Below are 20,145 nucleotides of genomic sequence, written 5' to 3' on the forward strand. Positions count from 1 at the left end.
AACCATCAACTTCACAATCACTACCTTGTTGTATTTAAAGCATTTTCTTTTCCTTTTAAAAGACAAAGTGGGGTCTCCACATCAAATAAATGATCTGAGAAGACACACCAAAAGCTTCCCAACTGAATTCATGGCAATCACTAACTACACCCATTTTATTTATCTCATATATACCATTGCCTTTTATCATATACCTCATTTAAAACCTAATAAAACCATATATGTATATTCAAAGAGAGACAGTAACATACAATGGTGAAACCTAGTACTTAAATATGTGTTTTTGTTGTTGAACTAATGTCCTCTTTTTCTTAGGAAAACAAAATGGAGTAGAGTCAACTTCACACTCATCAAAGAAAGGAGTAGAAATAAATCTGCATCTGCAAGCATTATGTCAAGTTAATTAAATCCATACCAAATTTGAGAGTAAAGGATCTTCCACTTAATCATACCATCAGAGACATCCTTTCGATTCAATTTCATATTTTTCTATGTTATTACCAATAAAATATTTCAAAATATCTGTAAATTTTGAATTATTAATTTCAATATATATATAACTCCAATTTCATCGTTAAAATAAATATTGAAAATGGATAACTACGCCTAAGGTCACTAAACTATTCCTAATAATTTTATGTTTTGATCACTCAACTTCAAAAACTTATAAAATGATTATTGAATTATTTAAAATTTTTTGTTTGAGTCATTGGGTTTTTCTAAAGCCCGGCTAGTGAGCTTCAAGTAACGATTTGGTGATTGGTACGATGGATCAGTACCCATTGACAAGTAGAAGAACATACCTTAGATCAAAATCAATCTGGCAGTTTATATCGGAGAAGAAATTTATTTGGATTTTGGTTCACAGATCCGTGACGTTCAAAGTTATTTCATGAAAAAAAAACTAAACTATAGAAAAGAAAGAGAAAAAGAGCTTTTAATTGGTGCAAGTAGTGCAAACAAAGAAAGTCATACAACAATGATTTTAATAGTTCAATGACTTAAATGAAAACTTTTAAATAATTTAATGAGTATTTTGTAATTTTTTAAAGTTAAATGACCGAAACGTAAACCCACTAATTTAGAAAACTTGATGTGGTTTAAAAAATAAAGATTTATAGAATGGTGTTCATCAACTGAAAACAAAGCCCAGACATTATTAGAACCAGAAAGAAAAGCCCAGGCATCACTAACAAACCAGAAAATTTGGATCTCAAAAGCCCATTATGAAACCCCAAAGCCCCCATAGATCATTAGATTAGATCCATCCTCATAAACCCATCAATTCTTCTTTAGAACCCTCCTGTGGACGGAATTTTTCAGAAAAGAACGAGCTAGCAGCAGCAAGCAAATTAATACCCAAAACTCTAAGGTGCAATTTTATTTTACCTTATAATGTGAAATATATATACGGAAACTAAGAAATCACATTTGGGTTTCTGAAAAGTTCTCTCTTTTTTTTCTGACAAATTTGATTGTAAGAACTGTATTTCTTGTTAATTTTGTATGGTTTTATGTCTCCATGCTGGCAGTGTTTTGTTGTTGTTGTTATTTTTCATTTCTAAGTTTGGAGTCCTTTTACTATATTATGGGTTTTGGTCAAATTCAATCTGTAGTGAAAAGTAACATATATATGATCCAACAATATGTGACATATCTGTCTTTGTCTGTGAGTACTGCCCAGAAGACTTGCTATGCTCATAAATCTGAAGGAATTAAGATGCAATTGTTTATGATTAAGATGACAATTATTTATTCTTGTTTTTCGTTTGTGTATTATAATGATTATTTCTGGTTGTAGTTATAAACATGTATTGATTGTAATTATATTTTATTGATTTTGGTTTTCCTTATACGATAATTGTGATTGTAGCTTTAACTTTAAAAACTATTCGATGATTAGGAAAAACAGTTTTATCGAAACATAACCAGTTTATTGAAAACATATTAATTGTGATTCATTTGTTGACGTGTTAAGCATCATGGTATTGTATTTTCTGGGTGCTTGCCCTAACAAGTAGGGGAGAATATAGAAAAGAAATTTGGGAGAGCAAATTGAATTACAAATTTTGATATGTCAAATATAGATTTTATAATATTATTATTTTGAAGAGACTAAATTGAGTTACAACTTTTTAATTTTGGGGACCAATGCTCGTGCCCCTGCTTGATCGCTTGTATTCATCCTTGCTAACGAGGGGCTTATGGAGTCGATTCCTAGATTTTGTCCTCATCCTCAAGAAGATCATGAGGGCTTCTTATGGATTACTGAATAGATAAAATCATGAAAATTAAAGAGCTTATGTAAAATAAGATTTGTGCATATGACTTTTAAAAATGTTTGAATGAGAAAATTTTAAAATTTAGGTCTTATAAAACCTTTTTATAGAGAAAATAAAATACCGGATATGGACTTGGCAGATTAACAAGTACATAATGTTTGTAATTACACAAGTTGATTGTGAATCATGAAGATTCATCAAAATAATTTAGAAGGCAATAATTAGAGATATCCAAGGTTTGAGCAAAATAATTGGTGAATGGAACATATGATTGCTGCTGTTTGAAGGCCTCGATAAAACCAGACAGCTTGCTTTTAATTGGGGGATTGGAACAAATGATTCTGTAATAATTGAATGGAGAGTTTAAGATAAGGAGAGTGAGCCAACCATCAACTTCACAATCACTACCTTGTTGTATTTAAAGCATTTTCTTTTTCCTTTTTAAAAGACAAAGTGGGGTCTCCACATCAAATAAATGATCTGAGAAGACACACCAAAAGCTTCCCAACTGAATTCATGGCAATCACTAACTACACCCATTTTATTTATCTCATATATACCATTGCCTTTTATCATATACCTCATTTAAAACCTAATAAAAACCATATATTTATATTCAAAGAGAGACAATGGTGAAACCTAGTACTTAATATGTGTTTTTGTTCTATTATCCTCTTTTTCTTAGGAAACAAAATGGAGTAGAGTCAACTTCACACTCATCGAAGAAAGGAGTAGAAATAAGTCTGCATATGCAAGCGACATGTCAAGTTAATTAAATAATTAAATCCATACCAAATGTGAGAGTAAAGGATCTTCCACTTAATCCTTTTGATTCAATTTCATATTTTTCTATGTTATTACCAATAAAATGTTTCAAAATATCTGTTAATTTTGAATTTTTAATTTCTATATATATATAACTCCAATTTCATCGTTAAAATAAATATTGAAAATGGATAACTACGCCTAAGGTCACTAAACTATTCCTAATAATTTTATGTTTTGATCACTCAACTTCAAAAACTTATAAAATGATTATTGAATTATTTAAAATTTTTGTTTGAGTCATTGGGTTTTCTAAAGCCTGCTAGTGAGCTTCAAGTAACGATTTGGTGATTGGTACGATGGATCAAGACTCCATTGACAAGTAGAAGAACATACCTTAGATCAAAATCAATCATGCGGTTTATATCGGAGAAGAAATTTATTTGGATTTTGGTTCACGATCCGTGACGTTCAAAGTTATTTCATGAAAAAAAACTAAACTATAGAAAAGAAAGAGAAAAGAGCTTTTAATTGGTGCAAGTAGTGCAAACAAAGAAAGTCATACAACAATGATTTTAATAGTTCAATGACTTAAATGAAAACTTTTAAATAATTTAATGAGTATTTTGTAATTTTTAAAGTTAAATGACCGAAACGTAAACCCACTAATTTAGAAAACTTGATGTGGTTTAAAAAATAAAGATTTATAGAATGGTGTTCATCAACTGAAAACAAAGCCCAGACATTATTAGAACCAGAAAGAAAAGCCCAGGCATCACTAACAAACCAGAAAATTTGGATCTCAAAAGCCCATTATGAAACCCCAAAGCCCCCATAGATCATTAGATTAGATCCATCCTCATAAACCCATCAATTCTTCTTTTAGAACCCTCCCTGTGGACGGAATTTTTTCAGAAAAAGAACGAGCTAGCAGCAGCAAGCAAATTAATACCCAAAACTCTAAGGTGCAATTTTTATTTTACCTTATAATGTGAAATATATATACGGAAACTAAGAAATCACATTTGGGTTTCTGAAAAGTTCTCTCTTTTTTTTTTCTGACAAATTTGATTGTAAGAACTGTATTTCTTGTTAATTTTGTATGGTTTTATGTCTCCATGCTGGCAGTGTTTTGTTGTTGTTGTTATTTTTCATTTCTAAGTTTGGAGTCCTTTTACTATATTATGGGTTTTGGTCAAAATTCAATGCAAGAAATTATGTGTTAATTTCTTTTAGTCATCTACATTTCAATGGCCTAGGTGTAATCTTTGGATTTTATTATTATTTTTAGGAAACGAAATAAGGTACTGTGATGCTTTAATGGCTGCTATTCCATCGTCGCAGCCTTTTAGCAGTCCTCAAATGCAGCAATTTGGATATCAAGGTGTTGAAGGAGCAACGTCAAACCCTATAGGAGCGGATTCTGTGGCTACCCTTTTGATTCGGCATCTTCCCGAGGCCATTCCTCCCGAAACCCTCTTGCGGCTTTTCTCTCACTACGGAGCGTCATCTGTTCAACCTTTCTCTAGTGGAAAGTAAATGAATTTTAAACTTTTGATGGTTCCTTTATAAATTTTATTCAATTTGAAATTAGTTTCCAAGGCCTTGTATATCTTTGTTTTTATTATGCATAATCATTTTTCCTTATTTGGTTAAATAGGTTGAGAAACTGTGCTTTTGTGGATTTCAAAAATGAAGCATTGGCTTCTCAAGCGCATCGTCAATTAAATGGGTAAATATCTTGCTTATGTTTGTTCTCCCATGTTAGGCACTTGGTTTATCAAACATTTGAGTTATCTCTCACTGGCATTAGATGGGAACCCCTGTATTATAGTTATATTTCATGATTTGTGTATTAATTATGTTTTTATTTGTTGATATCAATACAACATCAGAAACCAGTATCTGACTATCCTATTTATTTGGTGTCCCAGCCTGAAGTTTCTTGGTAAAGTCTTGTTAGTGGAGAGAGCTAGTAAGCCGGCTGAGCAAAATAAACCTCAACAAACTGGAGTTCAGCTTGGAAAGGATTTTTCACAATCTGCATCTTTGCTGAAAGATGCCAACTCGACCAGAGACCCGAATCTAGGTTCAAGATCGGGATCAATACCTGCTAGTGAACCAATTGCTCCTAGACTTGGTGTAGACTATCCATTTCCTCCTCACCTTGAGTGAGTCTTTCCTCCTATCCTTTCAAGTTTCCTTTTACTCTTTATCAGCAGATGCTTGAAATATAAAGGTCCTAATATAATGTCAAGTATTATGCACACATCGTATACAGTAATCGGCATAAAGTTGGGTTTTTTTTTGCCACCAGTGGATAAGGATTTATTCAATAATGATTTTATAGTTTGAATAGGGTATCCTGCTTTCTTTCTAAATGCAATGAACATGTCAGATATGAACAAAAGCTTATGCATATTTGTGGTGCAGATATGCTTACCCTCCACCAGATGGAAATATTTTGACTAATATTGTCAATGCACTTATTGCTGTTCCCCGCTTCTATACTCAGGTTTTTTTTTTTTTTTTTTTGTTTCACTTTATTGTAAACCTGCTTAAATATTTTATAATCTTTCCTTTTAGGTTCTTGTAACCATAGTTGGAGATATGTCCCTTACCAACACAGTATCTCAATTTCAGGTGTTGCACCTAATGAATAAAATGAATATTCCAGCTCCATTTCATATGGCTTTGCCCACACCACCTCTGCCACCTCCAGTACCTGCACCACAACAACCACCCCCACCTCCTGCTTCCACACCTGCTCAGCCTCATTTGGAAGATGCATCTTCTAGTGAATCTGAAATGGAGTCTTCGGATGAGGCAAGATACTGCTGCTAAAATAAAATGCTGAAAATCAATAACATAGATCTAACCGTATTTATGAATTCTGTAGTTGTTGATTGTTAGTTGACTAACATGTTTGTAGGAGGTCAATGACAAAGGTGTGCCAAAATCTGCAAGGAAGCGTGCAAGGCGAGAAGTTATTGTAGGCCCTGCAATTGATAAAAGTGTAGCTCATGAAGCTGTTGGAGTGAAACCTGCCACCTTGATCCCAAAAGAAATCCCATTGATGAAAAAGAAGAACCCTTTACTACAGGTCATACTATTATCTAATGGGACTATTTTAGGGTAACCTTTCCTCTCTGAAGTTTGACGATCTTCTCGGTGTTTTCACAGATCAAAATTGCCCCCAAACACATTCCATATGAGCGGAAAGATGATGGTGCTGATGATGACCATAAACAGATTTTAGAGGAACTGAATGAGGAAGGCTTAGATGCTAAACAATTTGCTTCTGCCGACGAGTTGGAAAAGGGAAAATTGCCCCCAGAAGAAATCTTATCACTTCCAATGTTTAAGGTATTCGATCTTATCTCAGCAGATGCTTTTAGATTGTAGATTAAATCAAATATGCAATGACCCTAGTTTCCATTTACTCATCTCTTGAAGTATGAAAGCTTTTCGTTCATGTGCATCTGAGAAAACATAAACTGAACTGGGACTCTTGGTTTGTGCAGAACTATACAGCTGGTAATCCTGCTTCTGTGTTGTATATAAAGAACTTGGCAAAGGATGTTGTTCCTGAAGATTTCTACTTCATATTTGGTGAGACTAAATGGATTTATTCTTACTTTACACAAATAGTAAGCTTGAGCACTCAGTGCCCATGATAAAATGGGAAAAGAAGATAGTAGTTATAACTTTTCCAGCTAAAACTGCTCTTTTTAAGTACTTGGAGTTTAAATGCCTCTTTACTTTGTTCCTTGTTGGTATTAGCAAAAAGATTTTGGCTGATTAAATGTTGTTGTAATGTAGGATCATTATTTGGAAGCATTGATGCTGCTACATCCGGTCTTAATGTGAAGCTAATGCAGGTTACCTTACTTCTGGATTGCTCTCTGTAGCATTATTTCTAATGTGCACTGGCTTATTTAAATTTCTTCTCCCAACTTTATTGCTGAACTTTTTGTTGATAAAATGTCTTGCCGTTCAGAGTGTTTCACTTGCATGCAAATAAAAAGGTGCTGTGATTACCTAATTGTGAAGCTGAAAGTGATCTTTTGATTTCAGGAGGGAAGGATGAGGGGTCAAGCGTTTGTGACATTTCCATCAGTTGAACTTGCCCATCGTGCTTTGGTATGTTTATCTCGGGTTTTTGTTTTTTCCTGTTACAAGGGAGTTTGTCCACTTTGTTTATCTTGTAATAGTAGCTGCATAGCCTGCTCAGCAGTATCAGTTGTCCTCAATGTTTAAAAGAACAGACTGAAGTTGAAACCAGTGTGAACAAAATTAGATACTAAGCCAGACCAGCTAGAAATAACTTGGTAGTAAAGAATAACATACAAAAGTGAGGCAGGATGAATTAGCTCTCTTCTTTAGAAGTTATCATCTCAACATTATGTTTCTTTTGCCTAAACTGCTGACCTGGCCCCCTTTCACAGTAAATCTTTTTCTTGTGACAAAGTTAGCAAAGTTAAACACATCTTTGAAGCTCAGAACAACATTCTTGAGACTCTCCTGTTTGTATTTCTACTATACAATAATTATTAACTTGTAAAATTTGTGCAAATCACAAACCTTCGTTAGCAAGTGTTTAGTCTTATTAGCAAGCGACTTTAACCATCTTCTAAGAGGTAATTCTTAGTACACAAGCTATTCATGTTTAGTTCTTAATTTCTCACCGGAGTAGTTACTCCCAGTGATTACTGCTTTATTTTAGGTCTATCAATTCTTTGTTGTCTTTGGTAGCAGTGATGGACTGCTCATGTAGTATTCAATTGGATTCTCCTTCCTTGCAGAACCTCGTAAATGGATATGTATTCAAAGGCAAACCAATAATTGTCCAGTTTGGCCGGAATCCAGCTGCAGCAAAAACAAATTAAATTGATATGAGGCGGTAGGAGCAAGTCTCCATATATTGTTGATTAGGCCTTATTAAGTCAGGTAGTCTTACCTTCATAATGTTATAATCCCAAGGATGCACCGAGCAATGTGTGATAGGGTTTATGAAATGATATATCTTGCAACTAAAATTTTCATGTAGCAAAGCAGAGCAGGGTCTTGCAACTTGGCTTCCTTGAAGGTTCACTCCAAAAGTCATGATTTGTACCTTCATTGGTGAAAGGAGAGCAAAGCAGAGCAGGGTCTTGCAACTTGCCGATACAGAATTTAAAGGTGCAGAGTCGCTAGGGTAAACCTTTATCGTTCCAGAGCTCTAATGTGAAGCCGTTGCAATGCCCTCAGTTTTTCTTGGTCGATCATAAACTGGGTACAAGCATGCTGTGCTGAAGTAGAACTTATTTTTAGGCTTGGTACTCCTGATTGTGATTTGGAATTTGGATAAAATAAATTAGATACAGAATAGGAAAGCTTACACTTATTTGGAGCCTTTCGATACTTCAGGTTGTAATATTATTATTATTATAATCAATGGTTTCAAACACTCCTTTTTCATCATTTTCTCTGCTTTGTTCAAACAAATTATCATGCATAATTGAATCAAACCAAGCTCAAGCTATAACAAGCTCAAGTTGCACTTGATTCAAACAAATTCTTTTCCTTTGTTGCTTTCACTTCAACAAACCCAAACCCATCTCTCCCATTCTCCTCGGTAAAACACAACCATCAAAAGTACTTCCAATTTCTCATTCTTAATAAAAAACCCAGAGAAACCAAAGAGTCCCAAATAAGTCCACTTCCACTCTCAACTGCCTTCATTTTCCCACTCTCAATGCTTTATTTTGATGCTATACTGTAATGAAAATCTCAAAGATGCCATCTTTCTTTACCATCATCTATTAACGGTTACAATTAATTTGTAAGGTAAACTTTCTTATTGCTGGTTCAAGCAAAAATTAATATGATATATTGATATGAACAAGAGCAACAAGAGACTGAACTTATCAGTTCAGATTTCAGGGATTCTGTATCTTCCATACCATAGATGTTGCCTTGTTGGTGATGACATTTTGCAGGAAGAATGGTCTGAATTTAGTATCAAAATGAAAATGTTGTATCATTTTGATTCCTTAAGATGAAAATCTTAGTCCAAAAGGATCTCAACTTCTTCATTTTAGGAGATCTGCCTCTTCAGATGAGACAGATTGTTCAAGTATCTGTAATAAAGATATGAAATAGAAATCAGATGATTAACACCTGCTGAGACATTCAATTTAATATGATTTCTATTCATTGTTTGCAGTTTAAATAATACAATATTGCTATCTGAAAGACTTTCAATAATACAATTCATTTCAACTAATGAATAGATCTCAACTACATAGAAGATATCTTTCATGTCAGTCTGAAAAGACAATCTTTATTTCTGTCAGAACTACCTGTAAGTCATCTAATGCCATATCCCCAAAACAACTGCAACGCCAAAGAGTAGTGCAAGCGCCACGTCTCCTCCCGGGAGGATCGAGAACCTGTCAAATTGAAGATGTTAATCAAGAAATGGGGAAAATGCAGTGCACATATTTATCTTTTTTCTGTCAAGTATATGCAGTACATTGGTATATTTAGGCAAACACCTGAGCTTCTTCCTTGACTGCTGTATATATGCCATTGCAGGGGGTAGGATGCCAAAGAGGAAACAGTTTGCATAAACCCCAGCAAAATCAAGGGCTTTTGAAAAAGTTGAGCGGAAGAAGGAGGCTATAAGAACTGGAGCACTGAGCACTAGTGGCATTACAAATATTTCTAATGATTTAAGGTCAGTTGTTCTTAAGAGTTGTTCATCTTCTGAAGCAGATCGAAATGAAACTTTCCCGAACTTTCTGCATTCGTGCTGACTCGAATAAATCACAAAACCAACTTTGCCTGAACCATTAGAGACCAACTGAGATTGATAAGGAATTTGCTTTTGCAAATTTGTTTTCCCTAGAACCAGTTCCAGGGTATCAAGAAGTTGCTTTGGAAAGCTTACAGCATATCCTACCAGGCTAGTTGCCAAAGCAGAAAATGCAAAGCCTTGAACTGCAGACAAAGCAGAAGGATTCACTGAAAGTAAAAGGGATATAGGGTCTTTGGGGGAGGTATTTCCAGCCAGTCCTAAAACAATCAAATTCCATGACACAACCATAACTAAAGGAACAGCCCCTCCGATCAGTATTGCTTTTCGAGCCTCGGATACTGAATTTCCAGCAATCTTGCAAATAAAAGGAGTGATAACATGGAATCCTAATGTGAGTACAGTAACAGGAATGGCAGGCAAATTTGATGATAGACTCCATGAGGCATGGGCAAAGGAGCCTAATACATTTTCTCTGGCCACAGATAAACCAATGGCCACCAATGCAGTAATGGAGAAAAGCATGAGGAAGCATAAAAGCCTGTTTGAAACATCAATGACCTTGAACGGAAAGAACATAATAACAGCCCCAGTAGCTAGTGGAAACAAAGCATGAGCCAATAACAAATTCATCCAAGGAAACCATTGACACACTATTGAACCAATGCCTGAAACACAAGCCACTAATAAAGAAAAACTAAGGGAGGCATAAATGACCGCAACAAAAGCACCGAAATGACTTCCTAATGCCTTTGTTGCAAGGCCAGTAAAGCTCACTTCCGCTACACCCTCTTCTTCCATTACTGCAAAACTTAGTTCTGCAATAAGAATGATGGAGGAAATAACATAAACCCAAGAAATAATAATGGCAACGGTTGATGGAAGTGGACCTGATATTATCGTTGCAGCGGGTAAACCCAACATTCCAGGCCCTACAGCCGTACCAATAATCAAACTAACAGCACCCCAGAAGCTCTTGTCTTCTTGTTGGGATCCTTCTGGTAGCTGCTTGTTCACTGTTTCAACATTATGTTCCTCACCATCAAGGGGAACAACAGGAAGTGCCGAACTTTGGGGTGTAGATTTAAGGAGCGGCTGGTGATTCTTGGAGGGTAATGTAGAGAAGAAATGTTGGGTTATGGCAAAGAATGGAAGAGGCTTATTCTTGAATGCTGGTGAGTAGGGAATGGACAGCCTGGGAGGCTGAGTGTAGAGATATGGAAGACTGAGTCTTGACTTCAATGGTGAGATGAAAGATGGATGGTGAGAAAGTAACATATTGGCAAGACAACTTTGTTAGCAAAAGAATCTTAGAGAATCTTGTGTACTTTAATTTTTTGGGAATCTTTGAATGGAGGCTGATAGGTAGGGAAAGTTTCAGGGGAAAATCTTAGCTTTTATCTTGTCAGAGTGGAAGTACAAAAAACCTTATATGGAGGAGATCATGGATCTATATAGACCAATTAGAGGGGCAAGAATGAAGAATGGGACTCATCCAAGAAAAAGAAGAGCAACCATTCAAAGCCATGTTTCATGGGCCACGTTAAAAGTGGGCTTACACTCGTAAAATATTTGGTAATATACATTTTTATATGTTTGGTATCAACTATCAAGTATTGCCGGCGCACCTTCCATTTTCGAATCTTAAAAATAATATTTTTAGAATATAACATTTATTATCTTATCCCTAGTTCTTTTTTCAAAGCGATTTAGAGAATACTACTTTCATATTTTTTATTTGCAATATTGGCACTCAGCAACTTATGAAACATGCATTTTCATAAGAATTTTCAAAAGTGTCGTGAAAGAGTATTTAGCAAAAAAAAAAAAAAGGGTTAAAATTTAAGTGTTTTGTATTATTGTTAAAATGTGTTTTGAGAAATAACATTAATTTTAAATTTTAAGTATTTTAAGAAATTAATGTTAATTATTTGTATATTTTGTTTTGAATATATAAATATTAATTATTTAAAATAAATTTAAACAATGAAATAATTATGTATTCAATACAAATATTAAATAAAATACATATTAAAATGTTTATTTTCACAAATGCAAAAGCTAAAAAAATATTGCTTTTGCTTTTAGATTCAAAAGCAATTTTAATTTCAAAAGTTGTCTATTTAACCTCACTTATAAATCTAAAGGCACATTTTAAAATTAACGAGAGGCAATGCTAAAGCAAACTTGTTACCATCTATGAAGAAATAAAACATCTTGTTTTTCTTTTTACAAATCATATTTACTCAAGTTCGACTCGACCCAAAATATGGACCTAAATTTTTGTATAACCCCACCTATATTTATAAATAGTTAAACCCAAGGTAATTTTAGGTTATTTTTAATTTAATATGTAATAAATTTATATCTTTTATTTATTAAGCTTTTATATTAATCATTTTAATATTTTTAATATTTACATTATAGTAGTAGAGATTTAATTTGGAAAAATTACAATAGAAGTCACCTAACTATGGTCAATTTTATTTTTTGTAACTTAACTATAAAAAGTTTTAAATTGGTCACCAAACTTATTGGGTTAATCTCTTTTCGTCCTTTTCCGTTAATTGCTGATAAAACTTGGACGGAAGGATGACATGGCTGTTTTGAAATTGGTATAATTATAATTTAGTCCTTAACAATTACATATTTTATCAATTTGATCTTAATTCTAATAAAATTAACAAATTTAACCCTCAATTTTTACGTATTATATCGATTTATTCATAATTTTACGTTAATATATCAAAAACTTTATCTTATATTAATATTAAATAAAAATAATTATATTAATATTAAAAATTAAAAAAAATACTTTTCCCATTTCTGTTCCTCCTACCCCTCCCCCAGGGACAGTGGAGGAGAGGGAGGGGAGAATGGGAGGGAGAAGAGGTATTTTTCTAAATATTAATATAAAATAATTTTAAATATATCAATATAAATATTATGATTAAATTAATATAATATATAAAAGTTGAGGATTAGATTTACTGATTTTATTAAAATTAGGACCAAATTCATAAAATATATAATCGCTAAAAATTAAATAATTATTATACCAATTTTAAACTCGCCACTTCAAAAGTCTTAAAACAAGTAAGAGAAAATGACCACAAACAAAAAGATAACTCAATAAAATGGATGACAAGAAAATGTTAAGCTCTACTGAACAAAAAGAAAACTCCGACCAACTTAAAACTTTTTAAAAATTGACGCAAAAAAAAAAAAAACCATAAATGGGTTACTTCACTTAAAAAATTAGGGTAGACAAGACCAAGCCTGAGCCTTAAATGAAAGCGCGAGCCCTATTCCTTAAACCAGGCTAAATTTTTTCTCCAAACTCGGAACTCGGGCGGTACCCCGGCCATGAAACACACAATACCCCGCCGCCAAACAAGCTTCTCACCACTTTAGTCCACTACTGTCCCGGCCTCCTTCATTGACTTGACCCAAAGCCCTCTCCTTCCGACAGACAAGGAAATTAAATGAGGTCATTTGACAGCCTAAACTTCACTTACAACATTTCTTCTGCTCGAGTCATGAGATATTGTCTGCTCTCTTAGCGGTGGTGCGAACTGGCGGCTGCTCCACCGCTATTTGAAACCATTTCTCCGGGCTGCACATCCGAGCCTCGACTCTGGATTTTAGGTACACAGCTACACACCCTTTCGACTTTGTTTGATGTTCGGCTTTCACTTATGTGCATATGATTGATTTCATTTTATTGGAGCCCCATAGCTGATAAGGTAGAATAGAATTGACTAACCCAATTTATCATTAACATCATTTGTTTTTTGAATTGGTGTTTACCAGTCTGCAAGAAATACAGCCAAGTGGGAAGCAAAAGCAACATGAAGGGCATAGCTAACCTTTTGCAAACTTGCATAGACAACAAATCTCTTCTGCTAGGCAAAGTCCTCCATGCTTACATTCTTCGCACCAACCTTTTAACCAATACTTTCCTATGCAACCGTCTCATTGAACTCTATTCCAAATGCAACGACCCAACATATGCTCATCGTACATTCGACAATACCCCTCAGAAGGACATTTATTCCTGGAACGCCGTTTTGAGTTTCTATTGCAAAACTGGGAACTTAACTTTTGCCCGTAAAGTGTTCGAACAAATGCCTGAAAGAAACGTTGTTTCCTGGAACAACCTGATTAGTTTAATGTTAAAAAATGGGCACCAGGAAAAAGCTTTGGATGTTTATAAGCTTATGGTTTTGGAAGGTTTTTTGCCCACCCATATTACTTTTGCTAGCGTTTTAAGTGCCTGTGGAAGTGTTTTTGATTTGCAGCTCGGGAAGAGATGTCATGGTCTTGTCATTAAGATTGGTCTTGATAAGAATATCTTTGTCTGTAATGGGTTATTGTCTGTTTATGCTAAATGTGGGGTTATGAGGGAAGCTGTTCAAATTTTTGCAGACATTGATGAACCTAATGAGGTTACTTTTACTTCAATGATGGGTGGGTTAGGAAGGATTGATGGGGTCGTTGAGGCTTTGGAGATGTTTAGAATGATGTCTCGGAAAGGGGTTCGGATTGATTCTGTTTCATTGTCTGCTGTTTTGAGTGTTTGTGCAAAGGGGGGAGAGTATGATGAATTTGGCTGTTATGAAAGTGGAGATAGATTATTACGTAATGTTGTACTTGGAGAACAAATACATGGTCTTGCATTTAAGCTTGGATTTGAACATGATCTTTATTTGGGCAACTCATTGCTTGATATGTATGCTAAGAATGGGATTATGAAGAGTGCTGAGATGGTTTTCCATACTTTGGGAAAACCCAGTGTTGTCTCCTGGAATATAATGATTGCTGGATATGGCCAGAAAGGAAATAGTGGGAAAGCTATTGAGTGTTTTCAAAGAATGCAGTTTAGTGGTTTTAAACCTGATGAGGTTACATATATTAATATGCTTGCAGCGTGTATAAAGGGTGGAGATGTTGAAACTGCACGTCAAATGTTTGATAACATGTCATGCCCAAGTGTTATTTCATGGAATGCTATAATCTCTGGCTATTCCCAGAATGAGAATCACAGAGAAGCAATAGATCTTTTTAGGGAAATGCAGTTTCAAAGTGTAAAACCTGATCGGACTACTGTGACTGTTATCCTTGGCTCATGTGCTGGAATGGCCTTTCTGGAGGGTGGAAAACAGGTCCATGCTGCCTTGCAAAAGGCTGCTCTTCATACTGACAATTATGTTGCTGGTGGGCTGATTGGCATGTACTCAAAGTGTGGGAAGATAGAAAGGGCAGAGCACATATTTTCTTCCATGCCAGAGTTAGATATTGTCTGTTGGAATTCTATGATTGCAGGTCTTACTCTTAATTCTCTAAACAGAGAAGCTTTCATGCTCTTTAAGCAAATGCGACAGGGTAGAATGTTGCCTACTGAGTTCTCTTATGCCACAGTATTGAGCTGTTGCACGAAATTATCTTCTTTATTTCAAGGTAGGCAGGTCCACTCTCAGATAGTAAAAGATGGTTATGAGAGTGATGTGTTTGTAGGCACTGCTCTTGTTGATATGTATTGTAAATGTGGTGACATAGATGGGGCATGGAAGCATTTTGATATGATGCCTGTCAGAAACATCGTTACATGGAATGAGATGATACATGGATATGCCCAGAATGGATATGGAGATGAGGCGGTTCATCTATATGAAGACATGATTGCATCAGGTGCGAAACCTGATGCTGTAACCTTTATTGCTGTTTTGACTGCTTGTAGCCACTCAGGATTAGTAGACTTGGGGTTCAGAATTTTCAACTCAATGAAGAGTGAGCATGGAATTGACCCAGAATTGGATCATTATACTTGCATCATTGACTGTCTCAGCCGAGCTGGTCATTTTCATGATGCAGAGCTCCTTATGGAAAAGATGCCATATAGAGATGATCCAATTGTATGGGAAGTTGTGCTTAGTTCTTGTAGAGTCCACGGTAATGTCAGTTTAGCTCAACAGGCAGCACAGGAACTCTTTCGCCTGGACCCTGAGAGCTCTACCCCTTATGTGCTTTTAGCCAATATCTATTCATCTTTAGGAAGATGGGATGATGTAAGAGTTATAAGAGAGCTGATGAGTGAAAAGCAGATTGTTAAGGATCCTGGTTATAGTTGGACCGAAGATAAAGAGCAAGATACATGTCTATTTGTTGGGTGATACATTTATGGATGGTCAATGAGGCTTTTGACTACATTACTCTCTATGTTAGAAATCAGTCATTTAGGTTTTGTGGGCTGTGCCGAAGATGCAACTAAAATCACTCAATAGAAGGCCAAGAGAATGACATGGGAAACCAATGATCTTTGCTACCAAAATGATTTGGCCATAGTTTGCTTATTGTTTAACTTATTTATTTATGTAAAAAGGTGGAGAATGTTGCAGAGTTTTGAAGTGGAGGTTCAGTGGCGAATCACCCAAGAACCCGCAAAAGAGTCCATGTTGCCATCCCCTGTTGTTCACAGGATGGTAGTGCCTTTCTAAAGTGGTAATAAATACCTATATTTCCCTAGTCATGTATATACCTAAAAACTATTACTTTGCCTATTGTTTTCCTTTTTCTGGTGGGGTGATCATTGATCAATGATCATTAGGATTTTTCTATGCTTCACCTTTATTAGTGATATTGAGGTTTGGGTTTTTTATATTATCACGTACTGTTGAAATGTCATTTGTGGTGAAATGGTGGCAATTGTGTTGGCTGACATGCATGACTGTTGTGGGCAGAAAGAGAATGAGTTGAAAAGGTTTAAGGGCATAGCTGGAAATCAAAATGCTGTCAAACCAATAATTTCGTTGCAACACAGGTTGCCTTTAATATTTTCTTGTAAACTTCTCTATTCTGATTCCTCACATTACATTCTTCTATGTCATCCATTTATTACATTTTCAAATTGTTTAGGTTTTGGAAGGTTTGAGAAATCCTAATGAGGGGGAGAAGGGATTGGAACCTTAAACCTCAAATCTTGTAGAAGTCTTGGCCATGCATTTTATTATGGCATTTTGTTCTTTATTGATGGTATACAGTGAATATTCTGTCAAACTTGGGTCTTTTTGTTTGCATATTCAATTATTTTGTAGAAGGTACAACTTTGTGGGAAGCATGAGCTTGAGTCCCAACTCTTTTAATTAGGAGAAACATGTAATTGGTCAAACACCTAGGAGCTTTGTCTATTTGTATCTCCCTAAAATTGTTTATGACCTGATTTTACATGCAACATGTTAACCACATTTTGAAATTCATCTTGGTTGGTGAGAAAATAGAAAGAGATGGAATTGCAAAAAGGAATTAAACTGCACCTTCATGACCATTTTTGAGTTGAGGGTTTGTACAAACTAAACTGAATTATGCATTTCGTTTGGTGTGTTTCTTTATGGAAACCAACAAGAAAGGAAATTTGATTGATATTGACCTGAAGGGGTTTTGGACTTGGAGAAACATGTACGAGGAGGTAATGGTTATCCCAATGCGTGGTTTCTTTTTGTAGGAAGTTTTCTGTTGGTATCTCATGATGAATATCATCGGTGTATTTTTCTTCATAGGAGAGAGAACCATATGTTACTCAAGCTGGAAACATGAACTCAGCCTACATCAAGGGCGTGATTGAAGAGGAGAAAAATATTATAAAGGTAACGGGGTTCAGAGTTTATGAATGTTAATTCTTTTAAACTATGTATAGAGCGACTTAATTCGTTCTTGGCATGATTGGTGAAATCAATCGTTGTGCTTTCATAGCATTGTGGATGTTAATCATAGAACTTGTTGTGTAGATTCTTTAAATCATGAGCTGTTTGTGAATTAAGTTCTTCTCTGTTATCAGCTGATGAATAAGAGAGATGTCTTAAGGCCTGATTATTCTGAAGATACATGATTCTGGTTTCCTTCCTTAACATTGTCAGTACAATTGCTTCTGAATTATAAAATTTTCAAGCAAGAATTCACAAGAATAAGAATCAGCATATGACATATGATTGCAGTGATGTGTTGATAAATTAATTTCTCCCATGTGGATTCTTGAAATGTTTGAAGTTGAAAGTTTTCATGTTGATTGTTCAAAATGGAGCATATGATTGAATTTATATAGTTGTTAGGTAAGTGTGAAAATCATTTATTAATCTTTAAATTAATACATAATTAAAAATTATATTTATATCTAATTTCTTGACAATAATTTAAATATAAAATAAAAATTATAAGAATATGTCAAATAGCATTTTTACAAAACTTTTTGGTATTTATGCAGTGTTTTATTTTCATTTAACTCATAATAGTTATATAATAATATTGTTTGTCTACTAAATAATTACACCAATTAAAAACTCAAACCTAAATTTTCTTAAAATCATTTCAATGAAACAATCAGAGCATAAATTATAACATTTTCCTTTAATAATAAAATTTTAATTTATAATAATATATTATATAGACTTAATAATAATTAATATCCAATTAAAATTTAATTTGAAGTTATATATATTATATATATATATATGAAAGTAGATAATGACACATTAGAATTAAAAGTGATAAATGAAATTAAGTAGGATCTAAATAAATATTTATATTCATGTTATTAAGATATTCATATTTTATATCATAAAACATTTGTTACCAAATATTTATAAATTATAAATTCCATTTATTATTAAAATATTAGGATAAATTATATTACATGTCATTCAAATATGCTTAAGTTTCTCTTTTGATCACCCAACTGTAAAAAGTTATAAAATGATCATTCAACTAATTGTGTTTATCTTTTTGGTTTAGCTGCTAACTCGGTAATGAAAAGATGATGCGATAGTTATCAAAATTGACATAACAAAATTATCTCCCAAAATTCACATATTTGTATTAATTTGGTCTTAATTTTAAAAAAAATCTTAATGTCTACACATTGCAATTTCTTCTTGACTATGAAAATATAAATTTTCAAGAAATAATTTTAAATCTCAAAATTTCAAAACATAGATTTTACCTAATTTAATCATGAATTATTAAAAATAAAAATATTTAAAATCAATGATTTATATAAATATAAAAATATTTAAAATATTAATTTCCTCGTTCATAATTTTCATTGTTAACTAGTATGATTTTCGATCGACGCTTTGTGTGGGGTTAATTGTTTGTTTGTACTAAATTATAAAGTAAAAATTTGAAGGTTAAAATATTATCTAAGTCCTTATATATTTTGTACATTTGAAATTTAGTCCACCTACTTTTATTTTAAAAATATAATCCTTTACTTTTCAAATTAAAAGTTTAGGTTAAATTGTAACCACTGGTAAATTTCTTCTATTAGATTTTCTGTCGATATTTGAAATTAAAAAAATCATTTAATAGTTATGTAACAAAAAAAATGACGTTGAAAATGTTGATTATGGCTTTTTCTTAAAATGACCATTTGAAATTGTCATAATAGAATAATATTTTTGTTGGAATAGTGTTCTCAAGAAAAATTGATGTAAGCAGTTTGATTGAAATAGTTAACAATATTAACTATTAAGACTAACTAATTATATCATAAAAGTAGGGGATCAAATTATGTCAAAATTAAAGTATATAAATTAAATGTCAAGTTTCAGCATGGTCTAGGGGCCAAAATTAAAATTTGACCATTGCCTTATAATATAAAGAAAAGCGACGCAAACCTAAAAAAAATGGGAAGCAACGTGTTAATCTCTAAAACTCTTAGGGTATTCAAATTATATACAACTGTTGACACCATTTTTTTGATAAAAACGGGTCAACTTGGATTTTGAAAAAGAAAACGAAAATGGGAGTCGCCACCAATCTTTTTTGATGAGGTGTGATCGGGTCACCTCGTAAAGCGGTTGTTTTTAATAAACGATTTAGATTTTATTAAAACAACGATTTTGGTCCACGAGGAAGGGTTAGCACCCTCGATACGCCCAAAATTGGTACCTAGTTGATTAATTAGTGTCATTGTGTCGAAAATTAAAAGCTCGAAAAGAATTTAAAAATACGATCCTTCTTTATATTGTGTTATTTAAAAATGCTTTAATTAAATCAAAAATAGAAAATGCCTCCTTATCTCGAAGTAACAAGATGTCACACCCAGTAAGTTAGGACCCGACATCTCATATTTTGAGAGTAAGTTTGCATTTCACTTTTTATTTAAACCTCATTTATTTTAATTTTAAAAGGATATTCGATTACTTAGAATCAACGAGAAAAATCAAAGCTCAGTAAGTTAGGGCACGATTTCTCGAATTTTCTAAATATAGAATATTGCCTTTATTTTTTGAAATTTTATGTGTT

General features: G+C 33.6%; 3 protein-coding genes across 15 annotated transcripts; 2 read left to right on the forward strand and 1 right to left on the reverse strand.

Annotated features, from left to right (window-relative positions):
- Positions 1–1,322: 1,322 nt before the first annotated feature.
- On the forward strand, positions 1,323–8,510 carry LOC105804534 (U11/U12 small nuclear ribonucleoprotein 65 kDa protein). Of its 5 annotated transcripts, none has more exons than XR_001137018.2 (13): positions 3,916–4,012; positions 4,339–4,582; positions 4,708–4,779; positions 4,982–5,218; positions 5,481–5,562; positions 5,691–5,873; positions 5,980–6,150; positions 6,231–6,413; positions 6,572–6,659; positions 6,870–6,928; positions 7,125–7,190; positions 7,853–7,997; positions 8,098–8,510. XR_001137018.2 is itself a non-coding variant. In XM_052624070.1 (12 exons), exons 2-12 carry the CDS (start codon positions 4,368–4,370, stop codon positions 7,934–7,936), a joined length of 1,440 nt encoding a protein of 479 aa, XP_052480030.1. In that variant the 5' UTR covers positions 1,323–1,372; positions 4,339–4,367; the 3' UTR covers positions 7,937–8,510. The 5 variants fall into 5 exon arrangements, 3 of the variants coding, with proteins under 3 accessions (XP_052480030.1, XP_012492649.1, XP_012492650.1); XR_008191060.1 differs by having other exon boundaries at positions 8,184–8,510; XM_052624070.1 differs by lacking the exon at positions 3,916–4,012 and adding an exon at positions 1,323–1,372 and having other exon boundaries at positions 7,853–8,510.
- A 298-nt stretch (positions 8,511–8,808) lies between these two features.
- LOC105804532 (uncharacterized) lies at positions 8,809–11,280 on the reverse strand. 3 transcript variants are annotated; one of them, XM_012637192.2, is made up of 3 exons: positions 9,565–11,280; positions 9,392–9,481; positions 8,809–9,169 (listed from the first exon to the last, which is right to left on the reverse strand). In XM_012637192.2, the coding sequence occupies exons 1-3, from the start codon at positions 11,122–11,124 to the stop codon at positions 9,122–9,124; spliced, it is 1,698 nt and encodes a 565-aa protein (XP_012492646.1). In that variant the 5' UTR covers positions 11,125–11,280; the 3' UTR covers positions 8,809–9,121. The 3 variants fall into 3 exon arrangements, with proteins under 3 accessions (XP_012492646.1, XP_012492648.1, XP_012492647.1); XM_012637194.2 differs by having other exon boundaries at positions 9,587–11,277; XM_012637193.2 differs by lacking the exon at positions 8,809–9,169 and having other exon boundaries at positions 9,200–9,481; positions 9,587–11,277.
- Positions 11,281–13,008: 1,728 nt separating this feature from the next.
- Positions 13,009–17,722, forward strand: LOC105804531 (pentatricopeptide repeat-containing protein At4g20770). Of its 7 annotated transcripts, none has more exons than XR_008191096.1 (4): positions 13,009–13,494; positions 13,660–16,666; positions 17,249–17,311; positions 17,403–17,722. XR_008191096.1 is itself a non-coding variant. In XM_052624157.1 (2 exons), exon 2 carries the CDS (start codon positions 13,698–13,700, stop codon positions 16,017–16,019), a length of 2,322 nt encoding a protein of 773 aa, XP_052480117.1. In that variant the 5' UTR covers positions 13,009–13,494; positions 13,660–13,697; the 3' UTR covers positions 16,020–16,727. The 7 variants fall into 7 exon arrangements, 1 of the variants encoding a protein (XP_052480117.1); XR_008191095.1 differs by having other exon boundaries at positions 13,660–16,347; positions 16,587–16,666; positions 17,249–17,722; XR_008191098.1 differs by lacking the exon at positions 17,249–17,311 and having other exon boundaries at positions 13,660–16,347; positions 16,587–16,666; positions 17,348–17,722.
- The last annotated feature ends 2,423 nt before the right edge of the window (positions 17,723–20,145 follow it).

This window comes from Gossypium raimondii, chromosome 11 (genome assembly GCF_025698545.1).
Source record: "Gossypium raimondii isolate GPD5lz chromosome 11, ASM2569854v1, whole genome shotgun sequence".
Taxonomy (NCBI): domain Eukaryota; kingdom Viridiplantae; phylum Streptophyta; class Magnoliopsida; order Malvales; family Malvaceae; genus Gossypium; species Gossypium raimondii.

Bases quoted from the DNA above. Each gene is read 5' to 3' on its own strand.
- LOC105804531 (XM_052624157.1), top strand. From the start codon at position 13,698: ATGAAGGGCATAGCTAACCTTTTGCAAACTTGCATAGACAACAAATCT.
- LOC105804532 (XM_012637192.2), bottom strand. From the start codon at position 11,124: ATGTTACTTTCTCACCATCCATCTTTCATCTCACCATTGAAGTCAAGA. The intron at 9,482-9,564 runs GTACTGCATATA...TCAATTTGACAG, and splicing joins GTTTGCCTAAATATACCAAT to GTTCTCGATCCTCCCGGGAG. The intron at 9,170-9,391 runs GTAGTTCTGACA...TCTTTATTACAG, and splicing joins TGGCATTAGATGACTTACAG to ATACTTGAACAATCTGTCTC.
- LOC105804534 (XM_052624070.1), top strand. From the start codon at position 4,368: ATGGCTGCTATTCCATCGTCGCAGCCTTTTAGCAGTCCTCAAATGCAG. The intron at 6,414-6,571 runs GTATTCGATCTT...TGGTTTGTGCAG, and splicing joins TATCACTTCCAATGTTTAAG to AACTATACAGCTGGTAATCC. The intron at 6,660-6,869 runs GTGAGACTAAAT...GTTGTAATGTAG, and splicing joins AGATTTCTACTTCATATTTG to GATCATTATTTGGAAGCATT.